Consider the following 22,751-nt stretch of genomic DNA (forward strand, 5'->3'; position numbering starts at 1 on the left):
CCCTTTTTTAATACACAAGCAAATAAAATATTTCCTTATTTTCACCCCTATTTACACTAAGAGTAATGCTCTATATGCAATGTACTGCACCCTGATTTTTTTTTTAATGTAAGCATCAGAACCAGGTCTCAGATTTGACACATATGTAGGAATTCCTACAGGGAATTTAAAATAACTATAATTAATATGTCAAGGGGTCTAATGGGAAAAGAATACAATACCAAAGAGGTAATGTCAATACAGAGGTGGAAATAGTAGAAATCATGGCAATTGTAACAGGTATAAAGAATGCCTTCATGGGCTCATATGTAGTATCAACACAGGTGAGGAAGGAATCAGTGAACTTGAATATACGAACTTCCCAAGCTAAAATGAAAAAGATTTTTAAAAAACTAAGAACACCCCAGAACTGTGGACAGTACCAAAAGGTGTAACACATGCTTGATTAGAATATCAGAAAGAGTAGGAAAAATGGAAAGAAGAAATATTTGAAAAATTAATGGCTGAGAACTTTTTGAAGTTAATGGCAGACACCAAACCACAAATTCAGAACACCAAGTATTTAGGATAAATATTAAAAAGAAAATTAATCAAAAACAATAAGAATTACCACCCAAACATACATATTTAAATTGCAGAAAACCAAGACAAAAAGAATCTCTCAAATAAATCTGGAGGAAAAAAACTACAGAGGAACAAGGATAAAAATTACAGAAGATTTCTTATCAGATACCACTCAAACATAAAGAACTGAAACCTCTAAAGTACTGAAAGAAAAAAAATCTGCCAAGCTAAAATTCTATATCCTGTGAAGTTACACATTTAAGAATTTAAGAAGCTGTATACTTTATAACAAAGATTAAATACACAGTTTGTGTCAACTGTACCTGAAAAAATCTGTCAAAAAGTCAATTTTTTTCAAAATTAATTCTTGAGTATTCCATTGCCTTGGTTTAAATATCAAGAACCCCATTTTCTAGAGAAATGGCTACTCAAAAAAGCTGTATTTTATTTCCTTCACTGTAGTAAAAGAAGGGGCAGCTCAAACTGTGAAGGTTGAAACTTTTCTTTGGCACATTCACCATTCCCCTCCCCCCCTCCTCCCCTCCCCCCTCCTCCCTCTTCCCCCTCCTCCCCTCCCCTGCTCCTCCCCTCCCCAGGAATCTGCTGCTGTAATCCAGGAGAATTGACCTTCTTCAAATAAGAGTCACAGAAAAGGAATTCCATTTTCTCCTCTACAAAGGTACTAGATAAAGAAATAAATTAGATAATTATTCTCAAATATGAAAACTCACCAGAAGATTATTTTCCCAAAGCAGACCTAAATTGTAAACTGAAATTACAAATGAACCTAAAAACTAGCAAAGTAACTATAACTAGGAAGGAACACTGTAGTGTAGCACATTTAGGTACTCAAAGCCGAGATGGCCCTGTGATAGAAGTCTCTCTCTGCTCAGCAGTGGATGAATGGAAAAAAAAAAAAAAATGGACAGAACTCAGAAAACTGATACGATAATACTAGACAGAACATTTTAGAAAAGAAGGCAAATAATAAGGAAAACAAGAGAGAACAGAAACCAAAGAGAGCGCAATAAGGGACACTGAGTATAGAAAAGAAAAGGAAGGAAGATGAGAAAGTGTTACACATAAATGAGAAATAGCCTCTGTCTTCCCTCTGCCAAAACAGCCAAAAATATATATATAATTATTTTGTTTAAAATTTACCAATCTGATAGAAATTCTGTGATAACTTTATTAATGAATGTGTACATTTTTATATTTCTGTGATCTATATTTATTGACCATTACCATTTTTTTCTCTTATAAATTATCTATTGATACCCTTAGTCCATTTTACCTACTGGGATATTATCTATTTCTTCATTTATTATGACTCATACAGATGTATATATATTTATTCCTAAGATTTATATAGGATAATTTACATATTTATATACAGAGTACTTTATTTAATGATAGCTAGTTAATGGATTGAAAACGGAAATACCAACTTAGGTTTTATTCTTCTGGTGTGGGGAATTTCATCTTAGGTGACTGGTTTGAATTCAACTATGGTGCCCATTTTTCTTCTGTTTCTACACTCCACTATAATGAGTGATGGCTTTATGCCATGAGAAAAACAACCCAATATTCTGAATAATCTGCCCAGGGAGAGTCTAGCAAATGTGTGCTGAATCACCTGATATGGGGAAAGGTGAATATTGATTCCCTTGGGAAAATACCTGTCATTTAGAAAAATATGGCAGAGCATCTTGTTCCATCCTCTGAGTAATCTCCCACCAATGAAAAAGATCTGGAGCTTCCATGACCACTTGACTACTATATAGAGGCCCCTCACTATTAATATTCAATATACTCAAAGTGATGCTTCTACCAAATCTCTCATGGAAGTTCTTTCTATCAGACAAGACATCACTATCTACTGCTATAGGATGACAGGGATTTGAGAAAGGGAGACAAAGGATGAAGGGCGCAAGATAATAGTGACGAGAGGACACACTCCTACCTAGTTGATTATTTCATAGTCAACCAAGAGTTCCATTTTGAACATTCTTTCTTTATCTAAAATAAACTAATTATGTGAGTACATAGACAGTTTAGAGGAGGAGGACTATCTTAGACATTTCCAAAGAAGTTTTCATCTTGTCCTCACCTACTAAAATTAAAATTTCTTCCTGTGCAGTGAGTCCAAAAATATTGCAACCTCCTCATAGTCCAAACTGTAAATTCAATATTAAGAATTTCTTATGTCAGATTTAATAAAGTAACAAAACGATGCAAGACCCCCTAGCCAAAACCGACAGAGGAATCCACTCCTGAGACAGACAACAAAACATGCCGCATCAGAGCCAAGTGAAAAAAGAGAAATGGTCTTTTTTCCTTCATTATCCCATTCAATTATTCCCATAGTTCAGCCTGAGAACTTCTCTTCATGATATTATATTCTCTGTGTTGCTACTTTGCTCTCTGGGATCAGTGTGTGTGTTGTTAGGGGGATATGTTGTTTTGTGAACAAGGTTAACTGAATAGAGATAAAGGATGAGAAGGGGCAAGCGGAAATTAATAACTGCAGTAAATGTAGTACTACATGGTATTCTACAGAGGAATTGGCATGTATTTTAGTACTATTTAAGAAATAAGTATTAGAGATGCTGAAGATGAACCTGTAGAAATGTCCTGGACTCACCTCCTCCTACAGACACACCAAATATACAGATACCTATGGAAAATTTTCTTCTGGAAAAAAATCAAAAGCTGAATATTCCTACACATTGGGAGAACAAGAAAATGGCCATAACCAAGAGGAAATGCTGAGACACAATCTCACTGTAAACCCCTGACAAGCTGACCCAGCAAGACACCCCCCTCAGGAGTGAAGAGTCTGACCCCGCATTGGGCATCATCCCTGCACCTGAGAGATAAGCCACCCAAAGGTCTAGCTCTGAAAGCCGACAGGGCTCACAAACAGAAGTCCCACAAGGGTAAAGGGAACTGAGAAATGGTTCTTAAATGGCTTGTCCATGGACTGACCTACCCCATGGCACAGCACGGAAGCAGCTGTTTGCAAAACACCAAGACATTCTGTGAAAGAGGCTTATTTGCTTACCACAAACTGTTGACTCGAGGCACAAGCATCTAATTTAATACACATCAGGGTCTGCTGGGGTTCCTTCTCTTTGGGGACGGAAACCAGTGAATGCCATCCTTGTGTTCTCTCTGCTGTACTCTAGAGAGCCAGTATCTCCCAAAGGGGCAGTTTTTACATTCACCTGGCACTCCTGTTCTGGTGCTCCATTTTTTTTTTTTTTTCTTTTTAGCAGCTGCTGCCTTGATCACCTGGCTTTGGTGGCCAGCAGGGCTTGACAAAAGCAGTATCTATTTGTGATAAAAAATTCTCAGCAAGTGAGTATAAAGGGAACATACTTCAGCATAGTAAAGACCAGCAATGTAACAAGTCCACAGATAACATCACACTTAATGGTGAAAATCTGAAAGCTTTTCTTCCAATGTCAGGAAAAAAACAGTGATGCCCACTCCCTCCACTTTTATTCAGCATAGTGTTGGAAGGTTTCACCAGAGCAATTAGGCAAGGTAGAAAAGGAGGGGCAAGGTAGAAAAACTGTAAACGAAGAAGAAAATTTGTCACTATTTGCAGATGACATGACATTATATATAGAAAATTCCAAAGACTTCACTAAGGAAATCATTAGGGCTAATAAATGAATTTGGTAAACGTGTGAGATACACAATCAATATACAAAAATCTTTTGTGTTTCTATGCACTATTAAAGAAACTGGCAGAAATAAAATTAAAACAATTCCACTTACAATTGCATCAAAAAGAATAAAATATGCAGGAATGCATTTAATCAAGAAGGTGAAACACCTATGCACTAAAAACTACATGACACTGATGAAAGAAACTGAAGAAGATACAAGTAAGTGGATAGATATTTTGTGCTCATAGATTGGAAGAATTCACATTGTTAAAAAGTCAAGATTAGATGTAATCTTTATCAAAATTCCAATTACATTTTTTACAGAAATAGAGCAAACAGTGCAATTTGTATGGACCCAAAATAGCCAAAGCTATTTGAAAAGGAAAACAAAGAGACATCAAGCCCTCTGATTTCAAACTATATCCCAAAACTATAATAATCAAGAAAGTATGGTATTGAAATAAACACAGACATGTTGATCAATGAAGCAGAGTAGGTAGCCCAGAAATAAACCCATACATAAGGTTGGCAATTAATCTATGACAGAGGGGTCAAGAATTTACAATGATGAACAATCTCTTCAATGAATGGTGTTGGAAAAACTAGACCCCTATCTTATAAGAGACACAAAAATTAACTCGAATCCAAATTGGAACATTAAAACCTAGAACCATGAAACTAAAAATATAAGTGAAAAACTCATGACATTAGTCTTTGCTATGATTTTTTGGATTTGACATCAAAGTCAATGGCAACAAAAGCAAAAATAAACAAATGAGACTACATCAAACTAAAAGCTTCTGCATGGCAAAGGAAACCATCAACAAAATGAAAAGGCAACCTACTGAATGGGAGAAAATATTTGCAAATCATGTATCTGATCAGGGATTAATATCCAAGATATATGAAGAACTCAATCCAATCAAAAATAAGCAGAGGATATAAATAGACACTTTTCTGAGAAAAACGTCCAGTTTGTCAACAGGCACAAGAGAATGTGCTCAATATCATCATGGAAATGTTATTCAAACCCATAAGATATCACCTCAAACCTGTCAGAATGAATATTATCAAAAAGATAAGAAATATATTGGCTAAGATGTAGAAAGACAGGAACACTAGTGCATTGGTGGTATAATGTAAATTACTATAGTTGCCATGGAAAACAGTATGTATGAAGGTTCTTCAAAAAATAGCCATATGATCCAGCAATTCTACTTCTGGGTATTTATCCAAAGCAAAAGAAAACACTAGCTTGAAAAAATATCTACATCCCGTGTTCATTGCAGCATTATTTACAATATGCTAAGTATTCATTAATGAATGAATAGATAATGTAAATGTTGTACTAATATTTAATAGAATATTACTTGGACATAAAAAGTATGAAATCTTGCCATTTGCTGCAACACGAATGGATCTTGAGGGCCCTGCGCTAAGTGAAATAAATCAGACAAAGACAGTTCAGCTCAACTCAATCACTCAGTCATGTCCAACTCTGCAACCCCATGAACTACAGCATGCCAGGCCTCCGTGTCTATCACCAACTCCCGGAGTCCACCCAAACCCATGTCCATCAAATTGGTCATGCCACCCAACCAGCTCATCCTCTGTCGTCCCCTTCTCCTCCTGCGCTCAATCTTTCCCAGCATCAGGGTCTTTTCAAATGAGTCAGCTCTTTGCATCAGGTGGCCAAATTATTGGAATTTCAGCTTCAACATCAGTCCTTCCAATGAACACCCAGGACTGATCTCCTTTAGGATGAACTGGTTGGATTTCCTTGCAGTCCAAGGGACTCTCAAGAGTCTTCTCCAACACCACAGTTCAAAAGCATCAATTCTTCAGCACTCAGCTTTCTTTATAGTCCAACTCTCATGTTCATACATGACCACTGGAAAAACCATAGCCTTGACTAGACGGACCTCTGTTGGCATAGTAATGTCTCTGCTTTTTAATATGCTGTCTAGGTTGGTCATAACTTTCCTTCTAAGAAGTAAGCGTCTTTTAATTTCATTGTGGCAATCACCATCTGCAGTGATTTTGGAGCCCAGAAAAATAAAGTCAGCCACTGTTTCCATTGTTTCCTCATCTATTTGCCATGAAGACAAAGACAACTACTATATAATCTCATTTATATGTGAAATCTAAACAAAACCAAGCTCCTAGACACAGAGAATAGGTTAATGGTTGCTAGTAGCACGGAATTGAGGATGCTGGGTAAAATGGTTAAAAGGAGTTAAAAATTGCAAATATCCAACTATAAAATAAGTTATGAGGGTGTAGCATATGGCATGGTGACTACAGTTAAAAGTACTGTCTTGTATAGTTGAAAGTTGCTAAGAGAGTAGATCTTAAAAGTTTTCATCACAACTAGAACTAGAATCATATGTTGTCATGGATGTTAACTAGACTTACTGTGGTGATCATTTGTCAGTATATGCAAATATCCAATCATGTTGTGCGCCTGAAACTAATATGCCAGTTTCATCTAAATTTTTTTAAACAACAAACGTTTTAAATGTCTATGCTATGCAGGTATGGGAGGAACAGGTGATGCCCTTTATAGCGAGGACTTCGTTATAGTTGAGGATGCCAATGATAAAACGTAATTACACACAGAAATTGATGTTATTAGGAATAAATAAGTCATATTACAGAGGAGATTAGGCAGAGGGCAGATATTTTACATGGGGTAAGCTGGAAGGCTGGAAGACCAGTTTTCCCACATTCCTGAACATTATAGAAAATCATTTGCAGAGTGACTAGATCTGTCTCCTTTTTTTCTTTCAGAACCCTGTGTATAACTGGAGCACTGAAATGCAGGGGATCATGTTAAGTTCCATCTTCTATGGTATACTCATCAGCCAAATTCCTTCAGGATATTTATCTGGAATATACTCTTTAAAGAAAATGATTGGTTTTGCATTACTTCTCAGCTCTCTATTTACCCTGCTCCTCCCACTGGCAGCTGAACTTGGAGAAATTTGGGTCATTATATGCCGAGTAATCAAGGGAATGTTCCAGGTATAAAGATAATGCAAAATAGAATATTACTCAGCCATAAAAAAGAATGAATTTTATTCAGTTTTAGTGAGGTGGATGAACCTAGAATCTGTTATAAAGAATGAAGTCAGAAAGAGAAAAACAAATATCATATATTAATGCATATATATGGAATCTAGAAAATGGCATTGAGGAACTTATTTGCAGGGAAGGAATGGAGACACAGACGTAGAGAATGGACTTGTGGACCCAGTGGGGGAAGGCACGAGTGGGATGAGTGGAGAAAGTAGCATTACATATATGCACTACTAAGTGAAAAATAGATAGCTGCTGTGAAGTTGCTGTCTAACATAGGGAGCCCAGCCTGGTGCCCTGTGATGACCTAAAGGGGCAGGATGAGTCGGGGAGATGCAGGCTCAAGAGGGAGGGGATATACATATAATTACGGCTGATCCACATTCTTATACAGCAGAAACCAATACAACATTGTAAAGCGATTTTTCTCCAATTAAAAAAAAAAAAGATAATGCAAAAACACGTGTCAGAGATCAAATGTTCTAATCATTCTTTCAGGGGATAACCTTAACAACTCAGCAAGTAATATGGATCAAGTGGGCTCCTCCCTTGGAACTAACCCGACTTACTTCTCTGAGTTTGTCAGGTAATGACTTAGGGCCTAGAATGTTTAACCCCATTGTCATCTCACGGTAGCATGTTCTGCCCTAGAACATAAGAAATATGTGTGTTTTGAACTGTCAAGGGCTTTGGAAACCATCCACACTTTAAATATGTGGAAACTGTCTAGGACAGAGAAGAGGTTTCCTTATCTCTAACAACAGCAAAAAGAGAAGAAAGCAAATATTTCATTAGTTTCTTCTGTTTGGTATTATATCAAGATTTCACTAGAAGTTGTTCACTGCCACCATGAAGCTACATTATCTCCATTTCCAGATGCCTGCTTTCATTAGGGGTGTTCCTTGTGCCTTCTGATTAGGACTTCTACTAGGACCCTGTATTGTCCTGCTTATCACTGGATTCATCTGTGACTCCCTGGGATGGCCCATGGTCTTTTATATTTTTGGTGAGTCTCTTTCTATAAAAATCCCAGTCATTATTTAGAGGTCTAAAAAACCTAAAATTAAATGCAAAATTTAATAATTTATATGAAGTTAACAATATTAAAAATCATAAATCACATTGAAGGAAAAAGAGCTGTCAACTTTCATTAATTTCTTATTGCAAGCAAGACATCATGCTCAGAACTATACATGCATTATTGTACATAATTTCACAACTCTATAACATCAATGCTATAGAAACATATCCCTTACGTAAACTCATGGGGAAAGGGATGATCAGAACAGCTCAAACATAGTATGAGTATACTATGTATACTTAACATCCCAAGCATGATTTGGTACATCATCTTATGTGAAAGTGAAAGTTGCTCAGTCATGTCCGACTCTTCGAGACCACAAGGACTATACAGTCCCCATGCCAGAATACTGAAGTGGGTAGCTATTCCCTTCACCAGGGGATCTTCCCAACCCAGGGATCAAACCCAGGTCTTCCACACTGCAGGCAGATTCTTTACCAGCTGAAACACCAGAGAAGCCCAAGAAGGGTAACCTATCCCTTCTCCAGAGGATCTTCCGGACCCAGGAATCAAACTGGGGCCTCCTACATTGCAGGTGGATTCTTTACCAGCTGAGCTACCAGGGAAGCCCTATCATCTCATAATCAAACACATTAGTTTCTAGAGTGACACATGAAATTCTCAACAAATTGGAATAAATGAAAAACTATAAAGGATTGGGGTTTCCAGATAAGTTAGAAAATCACTTTCAAATCTTGATTTTAAATTTGTCAATAAGGGACTGTGGATGAGTGCTTTTATGCTCATTTGACAGACAAAGAACAATATAGAGGCTTAATGCAGAGGGATCTATTTATGAAGTGATTATTTAAAATAGTATTAAGATGTGGCAGAATCACAGGGTTAGAGCAGTGATCTGGTGCTAGCAAAACAGAAGCTAATACCATCCCGACGTCCAAAGGGGCAAGCAAGGGAGTAATTGATGGTAATCTACGAGGAGAGAGTCCTTTAGAGATATCTAGGAGGACCTGTGACTTTTCATAAAAGGGAGTATAGAGGCAATGCTGGGGAAGGTCATAACTAGGGAAGGAGACACCCTAAGCTCCTTCAAGTCTCTCCTTCTAATCTTCTGCTTAGGCTTTCTTCTGCCCAAATCTATCTGGAAAGCAGAGGACATGAGGGCCTGTTGATGTTCATTGAAGTCAGCCAATCTGTGGCTAAAGAAGTGTGGAGAGTGGATCTATAGGGAGCCTCCAATACATACAGGGAGCAAATGGCTGAGCCATAATGTGAAAATATGTCTTCCATCCTCTCAGTTTCACTGCTCTTTATCATTTCCATTAGTCATCAAATATTTTTTCTGTTCCTTTCTCTTATTCTCTTTCTGATATTCCCACTACACATATATTACACCATTGTAGTTGTCCCACAATTGTTGGATATTCTTTTCTTTTTAATTCTTTTATTCTATTTGCATTTCAGGTTTGGAAATTCATATGGACATTTCTTGAAGTTCAGTGATTTTTTTCCTTCAACCATGTCTATCTGTTAATGAGCCCATTAAAGGCATTCTTCATTTCTGTTACCATGTTTTTAATTTACAGCATTTTCTTTTGATTGTTAGAATTTGTCTCTCTACTTACATTACTACTTATTCTTGTATGTTGTCTTTTTCACAGGCTTTTTAATCATGTGTTAAATTCTTGATCTCATAATTCCATACCTCTGCTAATATCTGAGTCTAGTTCTGATGCTTGCTCTGTCTCTTCAAACTCTTTTGTGTGTGTGTGTGTGTGTGTGTGTCTTTTTCTATGCTTCATGGTTTTCTTGTTGAAAGCTCAACAAAATACACTAAAATGGACTGAAATAAATAGCCCTTTAGTGTGAGGTTTTATGTTCTACTGGTTACAGGTTAATCTGGCTTACTGTGTACTCTAAGTTTCAGAGGTTACAATTTCCTCTGGTATCTTTGCTTTTGTCTTTCCTATAGTTTTTTTAGTTTCTCTAGAGACTTATTAAATAAGGTTTGGGACATGCAATTCTAGATGGATTCCCACTAACATGCAAGGATTCTTCTGATATGGTGGTAAGGTGAGTATGTTGGGAGAAAGTGTTCTGTGGTCAATGATTTGGTCTCAGGGTTTTGGTGAGCCTGCGCCCCTGAGCTTCACAAGTTCTCAGTTTTGTTTTTTTCCCCCTCCTTAAGTGAGACAGGAAAAAGGGTCTGGAGTTGGGTGTTTCCCTTTCCTTAAGTTGGTGAGGTTCTGGTAAAATAATTTCCCCTTGAGTAGTTTTTGTGAAGAACAGAATGCTCTAGATGTAATTAAAAATGGCTACTTTGCCCATCCTCTCCTAGAAGGATTAAGAGATTTTCTTCTTATATTCACTGTGAGAATCTGGCAGGTCTTCTGGAAATAAAACTCACAAAAGTGTGAGGGGTCTGCTTAGGCCTAGGCCCCCTACCACCCAGATTTTTCATCTCTCAAAGTTATCCACACTGAACCTACAGTAAACCATCAAATGCTAGGTTTTCCTACCCTACTACTGACTGGTTCCATTGGAATTTTCTGTTTCTGGGCTTCTGTTCTGGGAACTTGTAATTCTCTGCATCTGTCTGTCTGTCTCTCTAGAGAGAGGAGGTCAGTGGTTTGGACGCAGTGGTTTGCCCTGTGACCTCAATTCTCTGCCAGATAAAGAAGCATTGTCTGATGTTTAGTTTGTTCAACATTTGATGATGACTGCAAGCTCCTTATATGCCTCCCAAATGTTAGAACTGTCCAAGCCTCGATGCCCATAAATCAAGTTGAAGTTCTTCAGTCCACATTTGACCTGAACAAGTACCATCAATCAACCCAACAATACCATTCTTTCCCTGGTGCCTATACCTTTGACTTCATGCGCTGAACCTCGGTGATCAGGCATTTCCTTATCTCAGCTGCTGTGGTCCTGCTCTCCCTGCATTGGACTTCATCCTTCTGGCCATTTCCTCTCAGTCTCTTTTGCAGAGACTTGCAGAGATTCTCCTCTTCTGCTTGCCACTAACTGTTGTCTTTCTTCAAAATTGTTCTCCAGTCTCCTCTCTACAGCTATTTTCCCCCTCTAGACAATATAATCCATGCTGAAGTGTCAGTTACCACTTACTAACCATGTGCCCCTGAGCAAGTAACTAGACCTTTCTGAGCATCCCTTTTCCCATTTTGAAAGAAACCTAATAGCATCAAATGAATTTCCTAAGGACTGGCTACAGTAATTTAGAGAAATATATTGTATTTCCTGTGTATTTATTAGGTGTTCATGTCTATTTACATTTTGCCTTGGGTTTGGGCACTCAGGTCACAGAATGAGGTGGAAATGGTATTCTGTCAAACGACTCTTTTAATGTTGCCTTAAAGCGTGTTGCAAAAGTCTGAGATCCTACAGTGGCTCCAGTTTTCCACATGGTCTGATCTCATTACCTCTCATCCTCATCCATTACCATCCTCACCTTGCTCCCTGTCCAGTGACACTGGCTTCATAACTCTGGGCCTTGGCACTTATTTCTCCCTCAGCCTAGAGTATCTGTGCCCACATCGGTGTCCTCACTTTCCCTGAACATAGTACTCCTTTGTTCCTCTCCCCATAACTCTCTCCCCTAGCTCTTGTCACTGATATTTATTACCTTTTGCTTAATTACTATTCACTATCTCTCTCATCCATTAGATAGTAAATTCTGTAAAGGCAGGGCATGTGTCTGCTTTATTCACTGCTGCATTCCCATGACCTAGAATGGTACATGGTACATAATGGCATTTAACCAGTGTATTTGTCAAATGAATGAATGCATTTCTGGAAGCCTGACTACTAAGCAATACACATTCCCTGTCCTAACAGAGGATTCCTTATGATCAGATCATTAGTATAAAAAACTCAAAAGCAAAAAAAAAAAAAAAAAAAAAAACTCAAAAGCAGCAAACAATTTGGCAGACTCTTATGGGACTTGGACGATCCTGAAGGCCTAGACTGCATCTTAGGAGTATGGCCAAGGCCTACTTCTCAAAACCAGGTGATTGTCAAGCCCTGTATGAGCCCAGTTACACCCTCCTCTCACGGTAGCACACATTAAGAATCTGTAGAGATGATGGCCTAAGAGCAAGGAGGCCCAGCTATCCTACATGGAAAATAATAGAGGCTAAGAAATCAGGAGAGGCCAGAGGGTTTGCTACCATTTCTGCAAAATTCACTCTGTTGGAAGAGGCAGGTGTGGATACAAAGAAAATTATGAAAAATTTAAGCCTTGTTGCAAAGTTCCAAAAAGAAAGAGGAGGTCCAGGTTCTCAGACCAGTAATGAAAAATGCCAGTTTGGAAAAGAAACTCACTACGGACAGAGCAATTTCAATTCTAATTTGTCCTGCTCTGATAGGTGCTTGTGGCTGTGCCTTAAGTGTTCTCTGGTTCATTCTGTTTTATGAGGACCCAAAGGACCACCCATATATAAGCATCAGAGAGAAGGAATACATCACATCTGCTCTCACCCAGCAGGTAGAACCCGCATGCTCCACTTTGGTATCTCCCAGATTCTGTGCCAAATGAAATGTGTTCCAGCTTGACCTAATGTGCTAATGATTAATGGGTTCCCTTCCAGGTCAGCTCAAGTACATCCATCAAAGTGCCCATCAAAGCTTTGCTGAAGTCTGCTCCGCTCTGGGTCATTTCCCTCTGTAATTTTGCTTTTTTCTGGTCAAATACCTTCCTGAGTATTTATACTCCAATATATATTGACTACAAGCTTCATGTCGATGTAAAAGAGGTAAATACACCTTTTCCTCTTCACTTTATGAAGGACTTTGTGCCCATATCTTTTTCTCCCATGACTCTAGTCCTAGCTCTTGCCCATCCCTATACTATTTGGGCTTCTGAGGTGGCGCTAGTGGTAAAGAACCTGCCTGCTAATGCCAGAGACAGAGAGACATGGGTTCAGTCCCTGGGTCAGGAAGATTCCCTGGAGGAGGGCAACGCAAACCCACTCCAGTATTCTTGCCTGAAGAATCCCATGGACAGAGGAGCCTAGCAGGATATAGTCCATAGGGTCTCAAAGTCGGACATGACTGAAGTGACTTAGCACTCATAATATTTAGCTGATGTTCTTTACCTAGAGACTTCACCATTTCCAATTATTATGTTAACAGTGCCCAGAACAAAAGGTGTAGACATCCTTTCTAGCACTCGCACAAAAATACACACCACCCAGCTTCCCACAGATTCCCTATCTCCCATTCCCTGTAATAATAACCTCTGTGTATTCTTTAGCTCAATACCATTGTTCCCGGCAGGGATGGGGATTCTCCCCTGAAAGTCAACTGGCCAGAGTATACCACCCATCACGGCTCATACCAATCCTCTCCACAGGGGAGAGGCAGAGTCCTGTGAACCCATGACTCGTATCTTGCTCTGAAAGGACTGGCATTCTCATTGCTTTTCTGACTTGAGAAAGTACAAATGCCTGAAACCTTCTGTTGCTTGATGCCATAATAACCAGGAAAGACTCCTTTAGAAATGGAGTCTGGACTTGCCACTTTGGGACATTCTATAATGAACTTCCAACTACCCAGCCTAGGGACTAGCGTGACACTAAGGTCTTTTAAGCTCTGTATGATTCAGTGTAATCTTCCACTGGACCACGGATTTGTTGCAAAGCTTAACAGCAGCTGGTCCAGAATAAGCACCATATACATGTCTTCTATTATTATTTGTCATTTTCCTCATGGATAGCATTTCCCATCTCCAACTTAGTTTTCCTCTCTACCATCTAGAACTTTCAGGTCCCAAGATAATGCAATAGAAAACTAAGCAGATTGTGATGTCTGTTTCTGACCTCAAAACTATTTTTCTCTTTCTCTTGGGTAGCATGAAATAATTCTGGGGTTGCATGTTGATTGTTTCCTGTGTGATAATACAAATTTTTGATACTGAATTTCAGTGTAGGGATTATTCCATTTCTCATATTCACTCACAATAACATTTCCTCCTCAGAATGGGCTGCTGTCTTCCCTCCCCCTTTTGTTTGCCTGGATTTTTGCTGTCCTAGCAGGTTATATGGCAGACATCTTCCAGACAAGGAATACTTTCAGTTTACTCACCATCCGGAAACTCTTCACCTCACTAGGTAAGAAATAGCCAATACGTTCAAGTATTTTGGGGAATCCCCCATCTTTGGCATGCACCTGACTGTTGTCTGAATCACTCCCCAGGACTTCTCCTGCCTTCCATCTTCAGCCTCTGCCTGCTTTACCTGAGTTCCGACTTCTATGGCACTATAATTTTCCTGATACTTGCTAATTCAACATCAAGCTTTGCTATGGGTGGACTAATGGTAAATATCGTGGATATCGCTCCCAGGTAGGTTTGTAAAATCTCTTTCTTGTATCTAAGTACTCAAGGAACTTTTAAGATTTCAACTATTTTGGAATTGATGGTCAACAGGCCAAACATTCTGAACAAGCATTGATACAGGTCAGACATCAAAAGTATATATTATCACTCCTCAACCAACAATTAGCAATATTTATTTTGCAACTAAGGAAACTGACGTTCAGATACTTGATTATCAGCCTAAGATCTCACCACTGGCTTGGATATTACCTAGGATTTTAATACAGATCTGGTTGGCAAAAAACTTTTCCTCTTTTTACTGTGCTATACCCTTTTTAGATATAATAAGTGTGACTGATGGAAGCGGTTCTGTTGTTTGCACAATTCCAGGGGACACTCTCCAGGGCTGGCACTTTCTGGAGAACATAGATCCAATATGAACAGAATTCTCTGAAGTTTTGTACATCTGCAGCCTGGGGTAGAGAGGCAAAGATCAACCAAGAATATTCTAATTTGTCACAATTTTGTAAAGAATCTTGTCCATCAGATCTACACTAGGTGAAGGCCAAAGTAACAAAGACATGTATCCATTTGATTTATTCAGTTTTGAGACCCTCCTTGAAAATGCCTGCAAGTTTTCTGACTACTTGGAATTATATAAAGACATAAAAGGATTATTTGCTACACAATACACAATGCCAGTTGGGCCATATGCACTCTGAGAACCAGGTAAATTAAAAATGTATCTACAGATAGATTAAGAAAATTATAAATAGCTACCATTTTGGGGCCTTCCCTGTTGGCTCAATGGTAAAGAATCCTCCTGCCAATGTAGGAGATGGGCATTCGATCCCCAAGTCAGGAAGATCCTTTGAGTAAGAAATGGCAACCCACTCCAATATTCTTAGGTAGGAAATCCCATTGACAAAGGAGCCTGGTGGGCTGCAAGTCGATGGGGTCGCAAAAGAATTGGACATGACTTGGTGACTAACCAGCAAGAATAACCATTTATTATTTTTTATGTGACATGCCCCACTGTAAGATAATATTGTCCACAAAGTATGAGAAAAGAAACCAAAGCCCAGGGAAATGAATGTATGTAAAGTCACATGATTAGTAATAAGTAGAAGGAGGATTAATACCTAGATTTGCCTGCCTCCAGAGCTGCCTAGATGTAGTCAATGCCTCCCTAGTGCTATTAACCAGTATCTGGTCAGTAGGATGGGAAATATCTTGGCCAGCAATGGCTTGGATATCACAGAACTTGATCGGCGTTGCATCATTCCAGGGGGTCCAAATTCCATGTTAGCCAGGTGATTTTGTAAGGTCATAGAAGATAGACTAATATACAATTTGGAAATATTATTAGCCTCTTAAGCTAGATCATCCTTAATATTTAGGGCATATGTATTAAAATATTATGTCACAAACATACTGACGTAATACATTTTGTCACAATTCTTAAACTTTTTAATTAATGAGTTAAATGAAATTTATTCCTAATGTTTCTAGTCATATATTTCCCTTGCCTATTAAAAAGAGTTCCCTTAGAAGATAAATTACTAAATTTTCCTTTTAGAGGAATTTAATCTTTGCTAGAACTGAGGAATGGGCAAATGATTACATTTGTTTGAAAGAACCAAGATGACAAGAAAGAAGGTCTGGAAGGAAGAAGAAGAGATACAGATGTGGTTCTGAGTATATTGTTTGGGAAATGGAGTGAGACAGAGCAGACCTGGAAATGTAGTGACCATCTCTTTGGTGGGTAGCAAGAGTAGAAAAGCACAGAAGATTCTAAAGATGCTATGTGATGCATTAAGAAGGCACTGTCATCCCCTTGACATTCTTAAAGGGAGGCTTCAAAATGTTTTTTAATTATTTTTGACTGATGGATGGGTCATGCACTCTTGAATTTCCCTCCATGTAAGACTAAAGTATAGTTTAGACATCTGAATCTTGTTCTGGTTCTACTGAATCATTATTAAACCAAAATATAAAATCAATTAAATTGAAAGTCTGCTTCAGCAGCTATTTATACTTCCAAAATGCTTTTACCATGAGATGTTACAGTTGAAGAAGCAATTTGAGAGCTAACTCCTGTCCAGGGAATCATCCAGCATTAAAACAATCTCAGGGCTTTCCTAATAGCTCAGCTGGTAAAGAATTCACCTGCAATGTGAGAGACCTGGGTTTGATTCCTGGGTTGGGAAGATCCCCTGGAGGAGGGTATGGCAACCCACTTCAGTATTCTTGCCCAGAGAATCCCCAAGGACAGAGGAGCCTGGCAGGCTATAGTCCATGGGGTCGCAAAGAGTTGGACACAACTGAGCAATTTTAGAGCTAATTGCTGTCCAGGGAATTGTCCAGCATTAAAACCATCTCAAGACTGTTTTCATTCCCCATATCAAATACCTACCATTTGAGGTTTGGATGGCATGAGGAATGCAGCATAAAAAGCTCTCACCTTGCCAATCACAGGTTGGTGAACCACTCCATATTGTGGATGTGCAATGATTTTCAGGGGAACTATCATGGCACTCAGGACTCTTGACACTGGGGACTGCTGAATCATAAAGCAAACTGAATTAAGATTAAATGACTGAAATCACTCAGAATACATTCTTTAATCACAGTGAAATTAGGGTTGCTAGCAAAAGCAAAAGATACTGAAATTAGGGTTGCTATCAAAAGCAAACGATAGATAACTCCCATTGCTTTGAAATTAATGTTTAGGTCAAAGGAGAAATCACATTTGAAATTAGAAAATACTTTTAATTACAATGAAATGTGACATATCATTGATAAGCATGTGGGGTGCATTTAAAAATCATACCCAGAGAGAAAGGTATAGCTTTAAACTTATATACTGACAGACAATTAAGTCTTAAAATCAGTAACCATGTTTGTATCTCAAATAGGTAAGGAAAAAAAGTAGCAAATTAAACCCAAAGAAAGTAGAGGGAAGAAATTATGAAGATGAGGACCAAAAAAAAAAAAAAATGATAACATAAAGCCAACAATATCAAAGTTGCTTCTTTCAAAATTAATAAAATAAGATCAAGAAAAAGGAAAAAACTACCAATATAAGAAATGAAAAAGGGTGCATTGTAATAAGTTTTAGCACATAATAAAGCAACAGAATATTGTAAACAATATGATAAATATTATAAACATTTATTGAAGGCAAAAGTGACAGGAGCTCCCAAAGGCAGAAGTGGCCCTGAACCCAGGGATTCTATTGCTAAAATTAAAAAGGAAGCAACGAATACTGCAGACAACTGATGGTTTCTGCCCAGTCTGGACCTGTGGCTGCTCATAACCATAAATGTTCTTCTTCACATATTAAAAGACACTCTCCAGCTCCCCTCAAAAAGAGACAAATCAAATTTCCACCCTGTGACTACATACACCTCCACAATCCAGGGACTCTAGGTCCACTTGCCAAGAATGTTTCATGAATCAAAAACAAAAGTCAGAGATTCAAAGACGATCAAATACCATTGTAGTTCCGACCTTAAGAGGGATGGCCAGAGGTGCATTTCAGGTGAAATTCTTCGACTGGTGCAAGAGGGACCAGAGCAAAAAGCATACAACCAAGGACTCTAGGCCCAGATGTGATGCTTCTTTGATCAGGAACCCATAAACTAATAAATTATACACTCCCCCTCACACTCAACATGTAAAGGTAGAGAAAGATTAGAATAGACCCAAGGAAATAAAAGACAAAAAGCCCTCACTCTCACAAAAGGGAAGAATTTAAAGTATACAGCCTTCGGTGGTGAAATGTGTTGGGCAGGAAAGTCACAGACTCCCTGTCCTGAAGTGAACTAATTTCTTGTTTAGACAGATTCTGTTCTCCAAAAGGCACTTCCTTGTTCTTGAAGATTGATAGATTTGACCCCTACTTTATGCGTTATTCCCTGTGACTCCCCTGCTTTCTGCAGTGCTCATTTTCTGCTGAGGTTGGTTTTGGCACCCAGGATTGGCCAATCACAGTTGCTTATAAACAAGTTTCTGGTTTCCTTGCTTGAGTAATCATTGCTCCTTGCCTGGGAACAATCACTGGGGCCAGTAGTTCTGGGATGGTGAGAAGAGGCCAGGTGAACGGAAGGAACCCTTCAGTTTTGTATTAGTCCCAAACCAGTTCCTGTTACCAACACACATCACCTTTGGAATTTCTCAAACATAGATTTTACAACTAGCTGGGTTTCACTCTTAATATGCTTTCATTTTCTCAATATATTAATGTTCTTTACTGTTAAAGCCAAGCTTTCTGACTCTCTAGTGCAACCAGAAAGTTACTATATTATATAGCCATATACTTTTTCAGACATTTTAATGGAACTTGAATAGTGGGAATGGGAAATTTAGGAAGTCAACAGTTCTCTTTCTTAAACTCTCAACACATTATGTTTTTTCCTGTAGCGTTTGTATTACTTTACATTTGTGTATTGTCATTCATTTTTGTATAGATATTATGGATTTCTTAGAGGACTTACAAATGTAATTGGACTAACAGGAGGACTCATTTCTTCCACTGTGACTGGAATCATCCTTAGTGAGGTAAGGAACATCAAGACATGGGTAGTTACTTTTCTAATATTAACTGTACAGAAAAAGAAGGTAATGAATATAAAAAATTGCAGAGGAGACATCATCAAGAGGTGAGTTATGAGATTCTCTGTCATATTAAACTTGGTCAAATCAGGCATTGCCTCCAAATTTACAGATGATACAATTTCTTTCTTGTAATATGTCAACTAATTATGCTGGTAACTTTAACTATTGGCTATTTTAACAATTAATGTGTGCCTTGATCAAAATAGTTGACTGGGTGAATGGTAATATAAGTAATAAGACATAGTTTTGTTAGGAAAGGAATGAAAAATCAGGAACAAAGACAAGTTTAAAATGATCAAATGAAACAATTCTATGAAGGCTGGCTTCTGTTTCCCTGGACAAAGTCACTTGAAATTCTCCTTTTAAAAATACTTAAAATGTCCTTTCTGGTGTTGAAGGAAGATAACTGCTAGTCTAGAATTCTACAGTCCATCAAAAAAAAAAAAAAAAATCCACCATAAAAAATGGAGTTTAAATGCATCCATTTTCAAAAAAAAAAAACCAGAATTCACCAAAAGTAAGCTAGCACTGAGAAAAAAAGCTAAAGGTAGTCTTTTAGGGAAAACTAAAATTATCCCAAATGGTAGATTAGAGATATGAAAAGGAAAAGAGGCAACAGAGACGATAAATATATGGGCAATTCTGAAGGAATATTGTATAAATTGATAGTATCATGTAAAGAAACTCAATTCCCAGAGCTGTTTGCCTGGGGGCAAAATCACTATAGTCACTCAGGTGATCATTGGAAACCATTCCTCAACCATCACATTTCCTCTGACTTTTCTTCTTAAGCCACAGATTATTTACCCACTAACTATTAATAATAAGTTTATTATTTGTTAGCTCAGTTGGTAAAGAATCCACCTGCAATGAAGGAGACCCTGGTTTGACTCCTGGGTTGGGAAGATCCACTGGAGAAGGGATAGGCTACCCACTCCAGTATTCTGGTCTAGAGAATTCCATGGAATGCATGGTCCATAGGGTTGCAAAGAGTTGGACACGACTGAGCAACTTTCACTTTACTATTTGCTAGCTTGGTTTATCTTTGACCAGGTTATTGTTCTGATACGATGACTGTTCTAACAACTGAATATATTTTCGCCAGCCAGCTGGATTCAAATGGCAAATACAAATTCGCCAGCCAGCTGGATTCATGGTCACAATCTTTGCCAACATAATTTGATGAATTCTGTGGTTCCAGAACCTAATAATATATACTCAAAGAAATTTAAGTGCCTTATCGAATTTTAATAATCATGTTAATGGCATGCCTGACCTTAAAAAGGGCTTCCCTTGTAGCTCAGCTGGTAAAGAATCCACCTGCAATTTAGGAAACCTGAGTTCAATCCCTGGGTTGGGAAGATCCCCTGGAGAAGGGAAAGGCTACTCACTCCAGTATTCTGGCCTAGAGAATTCCATGGATTGTATAGTCCATGGGGTCGCAGAGTCGGACACGACTGAGGTCACTTTCACTTTGACCTTGAAAAAAAAATGTAAGGGAAAATTTCAGAGACTGAAAATGAAGGAAGGGCTTGATTCCAGAGAGGTAAGTGACCAGCAAAGCCACTGGCTGCCTTGGGGAAATTGCCCATGCTGGGTGATCTATAGCTTCAGTTATTATGGACAAACAGACACAAGCAATAATACGCCCAAAACCACTCACAAAGAAGAGCCAAAATGAAAATGCTGACATAAAACTGTGATCACTAGGGACTACAAACTGATACCACTACTACCATATATCTACAAGCCAAGAAATAGCAGTGTACGGGAAAATCCTCCAAATGCTCCTTATCCCACAACTTTGGCAGCCCCCCACCATCATGTGTTAGGATTTATGGTATCAGAAAGGCTGAAAACATCACTATAACCATAGAGACTCCATGGTTAGAGAGGTGGCCTCAATAAAAAAGAATTCTTAGAGACCAGGATGTGTTTTCTCCTCCTGAGCATGTAGCCCACTCAGCCATTTCAGCCTTCCAGTGAACTCATTTGGACCTTCTGACCTGACTTTCCCAAAAGGTGGCAAGAAACATGACTCCAGAACTGTCTGAAGTTGTCTCTGCCCAGTAAGGACACTTGTGTGTCTCCACCTCAGCTACAAAAGGGAGAGGGGAATCTGAATAAAGACTCCTTGGAATATTCTAAACAATAAACCATTCACAAGGATTTCAGACCCTAATTCAAACTCTGTTGGGTCCTAATGCCATAAGCCAAGAAATTAATTTCAAGTAGTCCACAGATGTCTAGAAAAAGTAATAATTTTTTTTTCTAAAGAAACTAACCCTAAAATTCATCCTCCAGAATTTCTTATGCATAAAGGTTTTGGTGAATATGATTTCACAATCAATCAAAAATTACAAAATGCTCGAGGAAATGAAATGCCATGTGAGAGAATAATAAAAACCACAGTATCAGATCAGATATTTGACATATATGTATACATTTAAAGAACTAAAAGGATTGAACATATAAGAAACATAAGGTTTAACAAAGAGCTAAATCTAACTCCTGGCAATTAAAAATATAAAAATTAAAAATTCAGATTAAATACATCTAATAAGAGAATTTGTGAGGTTTCTTCTTCCATTCATGGGTAAGGTAAGGAATTTGGACCAATTCTCTTAAGACAATTTAAAGGCCTGAAAATGTATAAAAACTTACATGCACAGCGATTTTACTCCTTCTATAAGGAAATCAACAGACACCCAAAGTCCCATCTAGATATGGCATCAAGTTCAAAGTGCAGAATATGTCCACCCCTTCATTGGGGGAGAACCCTCTATACCAGGGGCTACATGCTCTATCATGCTGTATATAATGGTAGCATAGCAATTCAATAGCTGCAATAAGTATTTCCTTTCAGAAAAGGAGGATTGGGAGACCAACAGAAACCTCAGATCCTTAGTTATGCTGACACAACCCCTAGGTGTCTCAGTGATAAAGAATCCACCTGCCATTGCAGGAGATGTGAGAGTCGTGGGTATAATCCCTGGGTCAGGAAGATACCCTGGAGTAGGAAATGGCAACCACTCCAGTACTCTTGCCTGGAAAATCCCATGGACAGAGGAGCTGGCAGGCTCTTGATGGGATCGCAAAAGAGTCAGACACAACTGAGCGAATGAACACACACACACACCAATGCTGATGACACACTGCTAGGCAGAGAGTTTGAGAGCCACGTCCTGATAAATATTTGAATATTCTTCAATGAGGCTCTGAAGCAAGTGAAGGTAGGGCTGGAGGGCCTGTGGAGTGGTCCCTCTTGATTAGTGTGTTTGGCATAGAGGAAGGTAAGTGAATCCATTTGTGGAGGCAGAGGTCAGGCTGGGAAATAATTATTGCAGATACAGTAATTTTTCTTGTTTCTCCTCTTGGGGATTTCCCATTTCCTTGAAGTTAGATGTATTTTATACAACTTATTTTGACCAGTGACACATTA

The 22,751-nt window shown here is 38.4% G+C and overlaps 1 protein-coding gene across 8 annotated transcripts in view; it reads left to right on the plus strand.

Annotated features, from left to right (window-relative positions):
• The window catches only part of SLC17A1 (solute carrier family 17 member 1), a 206,250-nt gene that overhangs the window by 6,618 nt on the left and 176,881 nt on the right, over positions 1-22,751 (plus strand). For 7 of the 8 annotated variants that reach the window (XM_065912910.1, XM_065912905.1, XM_065912912.1 and 4 more), the window contains exons 4-11: positions 7,032-7,265; positions 7,818-7,905; positions 8,239-8,325; positions 12,741-12,859; positions 12,963-13,127; positions 14,351-14,483; positions 14,569-14,716; positions 19,162-19,252. In XM_065912910.1, the coding sequence (XP_065768982.1) occupies positions 7,032-7,265; positions 7,818-7,905; positions 8,239-8,325; positions 12,741-12,859; positions 12,963-13,127; positions 14,351-14,483; positions 14,569-14,716; positions 19,162-19,252 (1,065 nt within the window). The remainder of the gene's footprint in view (positions 1-7,031; positions 7,266-7,817; positions 7,906-8,238; positions 8,326-12,740; positions 12,860-12,962; positions 13,128-14,350; positions 14,484-14,568; positions 14,717-19,161; positions 19,253-22,751) is intronic. The other variant, XM_065912913.1, reaches the window with a different exon arrangement.

This window comes from Muntiacus reevesi, chromosome 20, assembly GCF_963930625.1.
Source record: "Muntiacus reevesi chromosome 20, mMunRee1.1, whole genome shotgun sequence".
Lineage (NCBI taxonomy): Eukaryota > Metazoa > Chordata > Mammalia > Artiodactyla > Cervidae > Muntiacus > Muntiacus reevesi.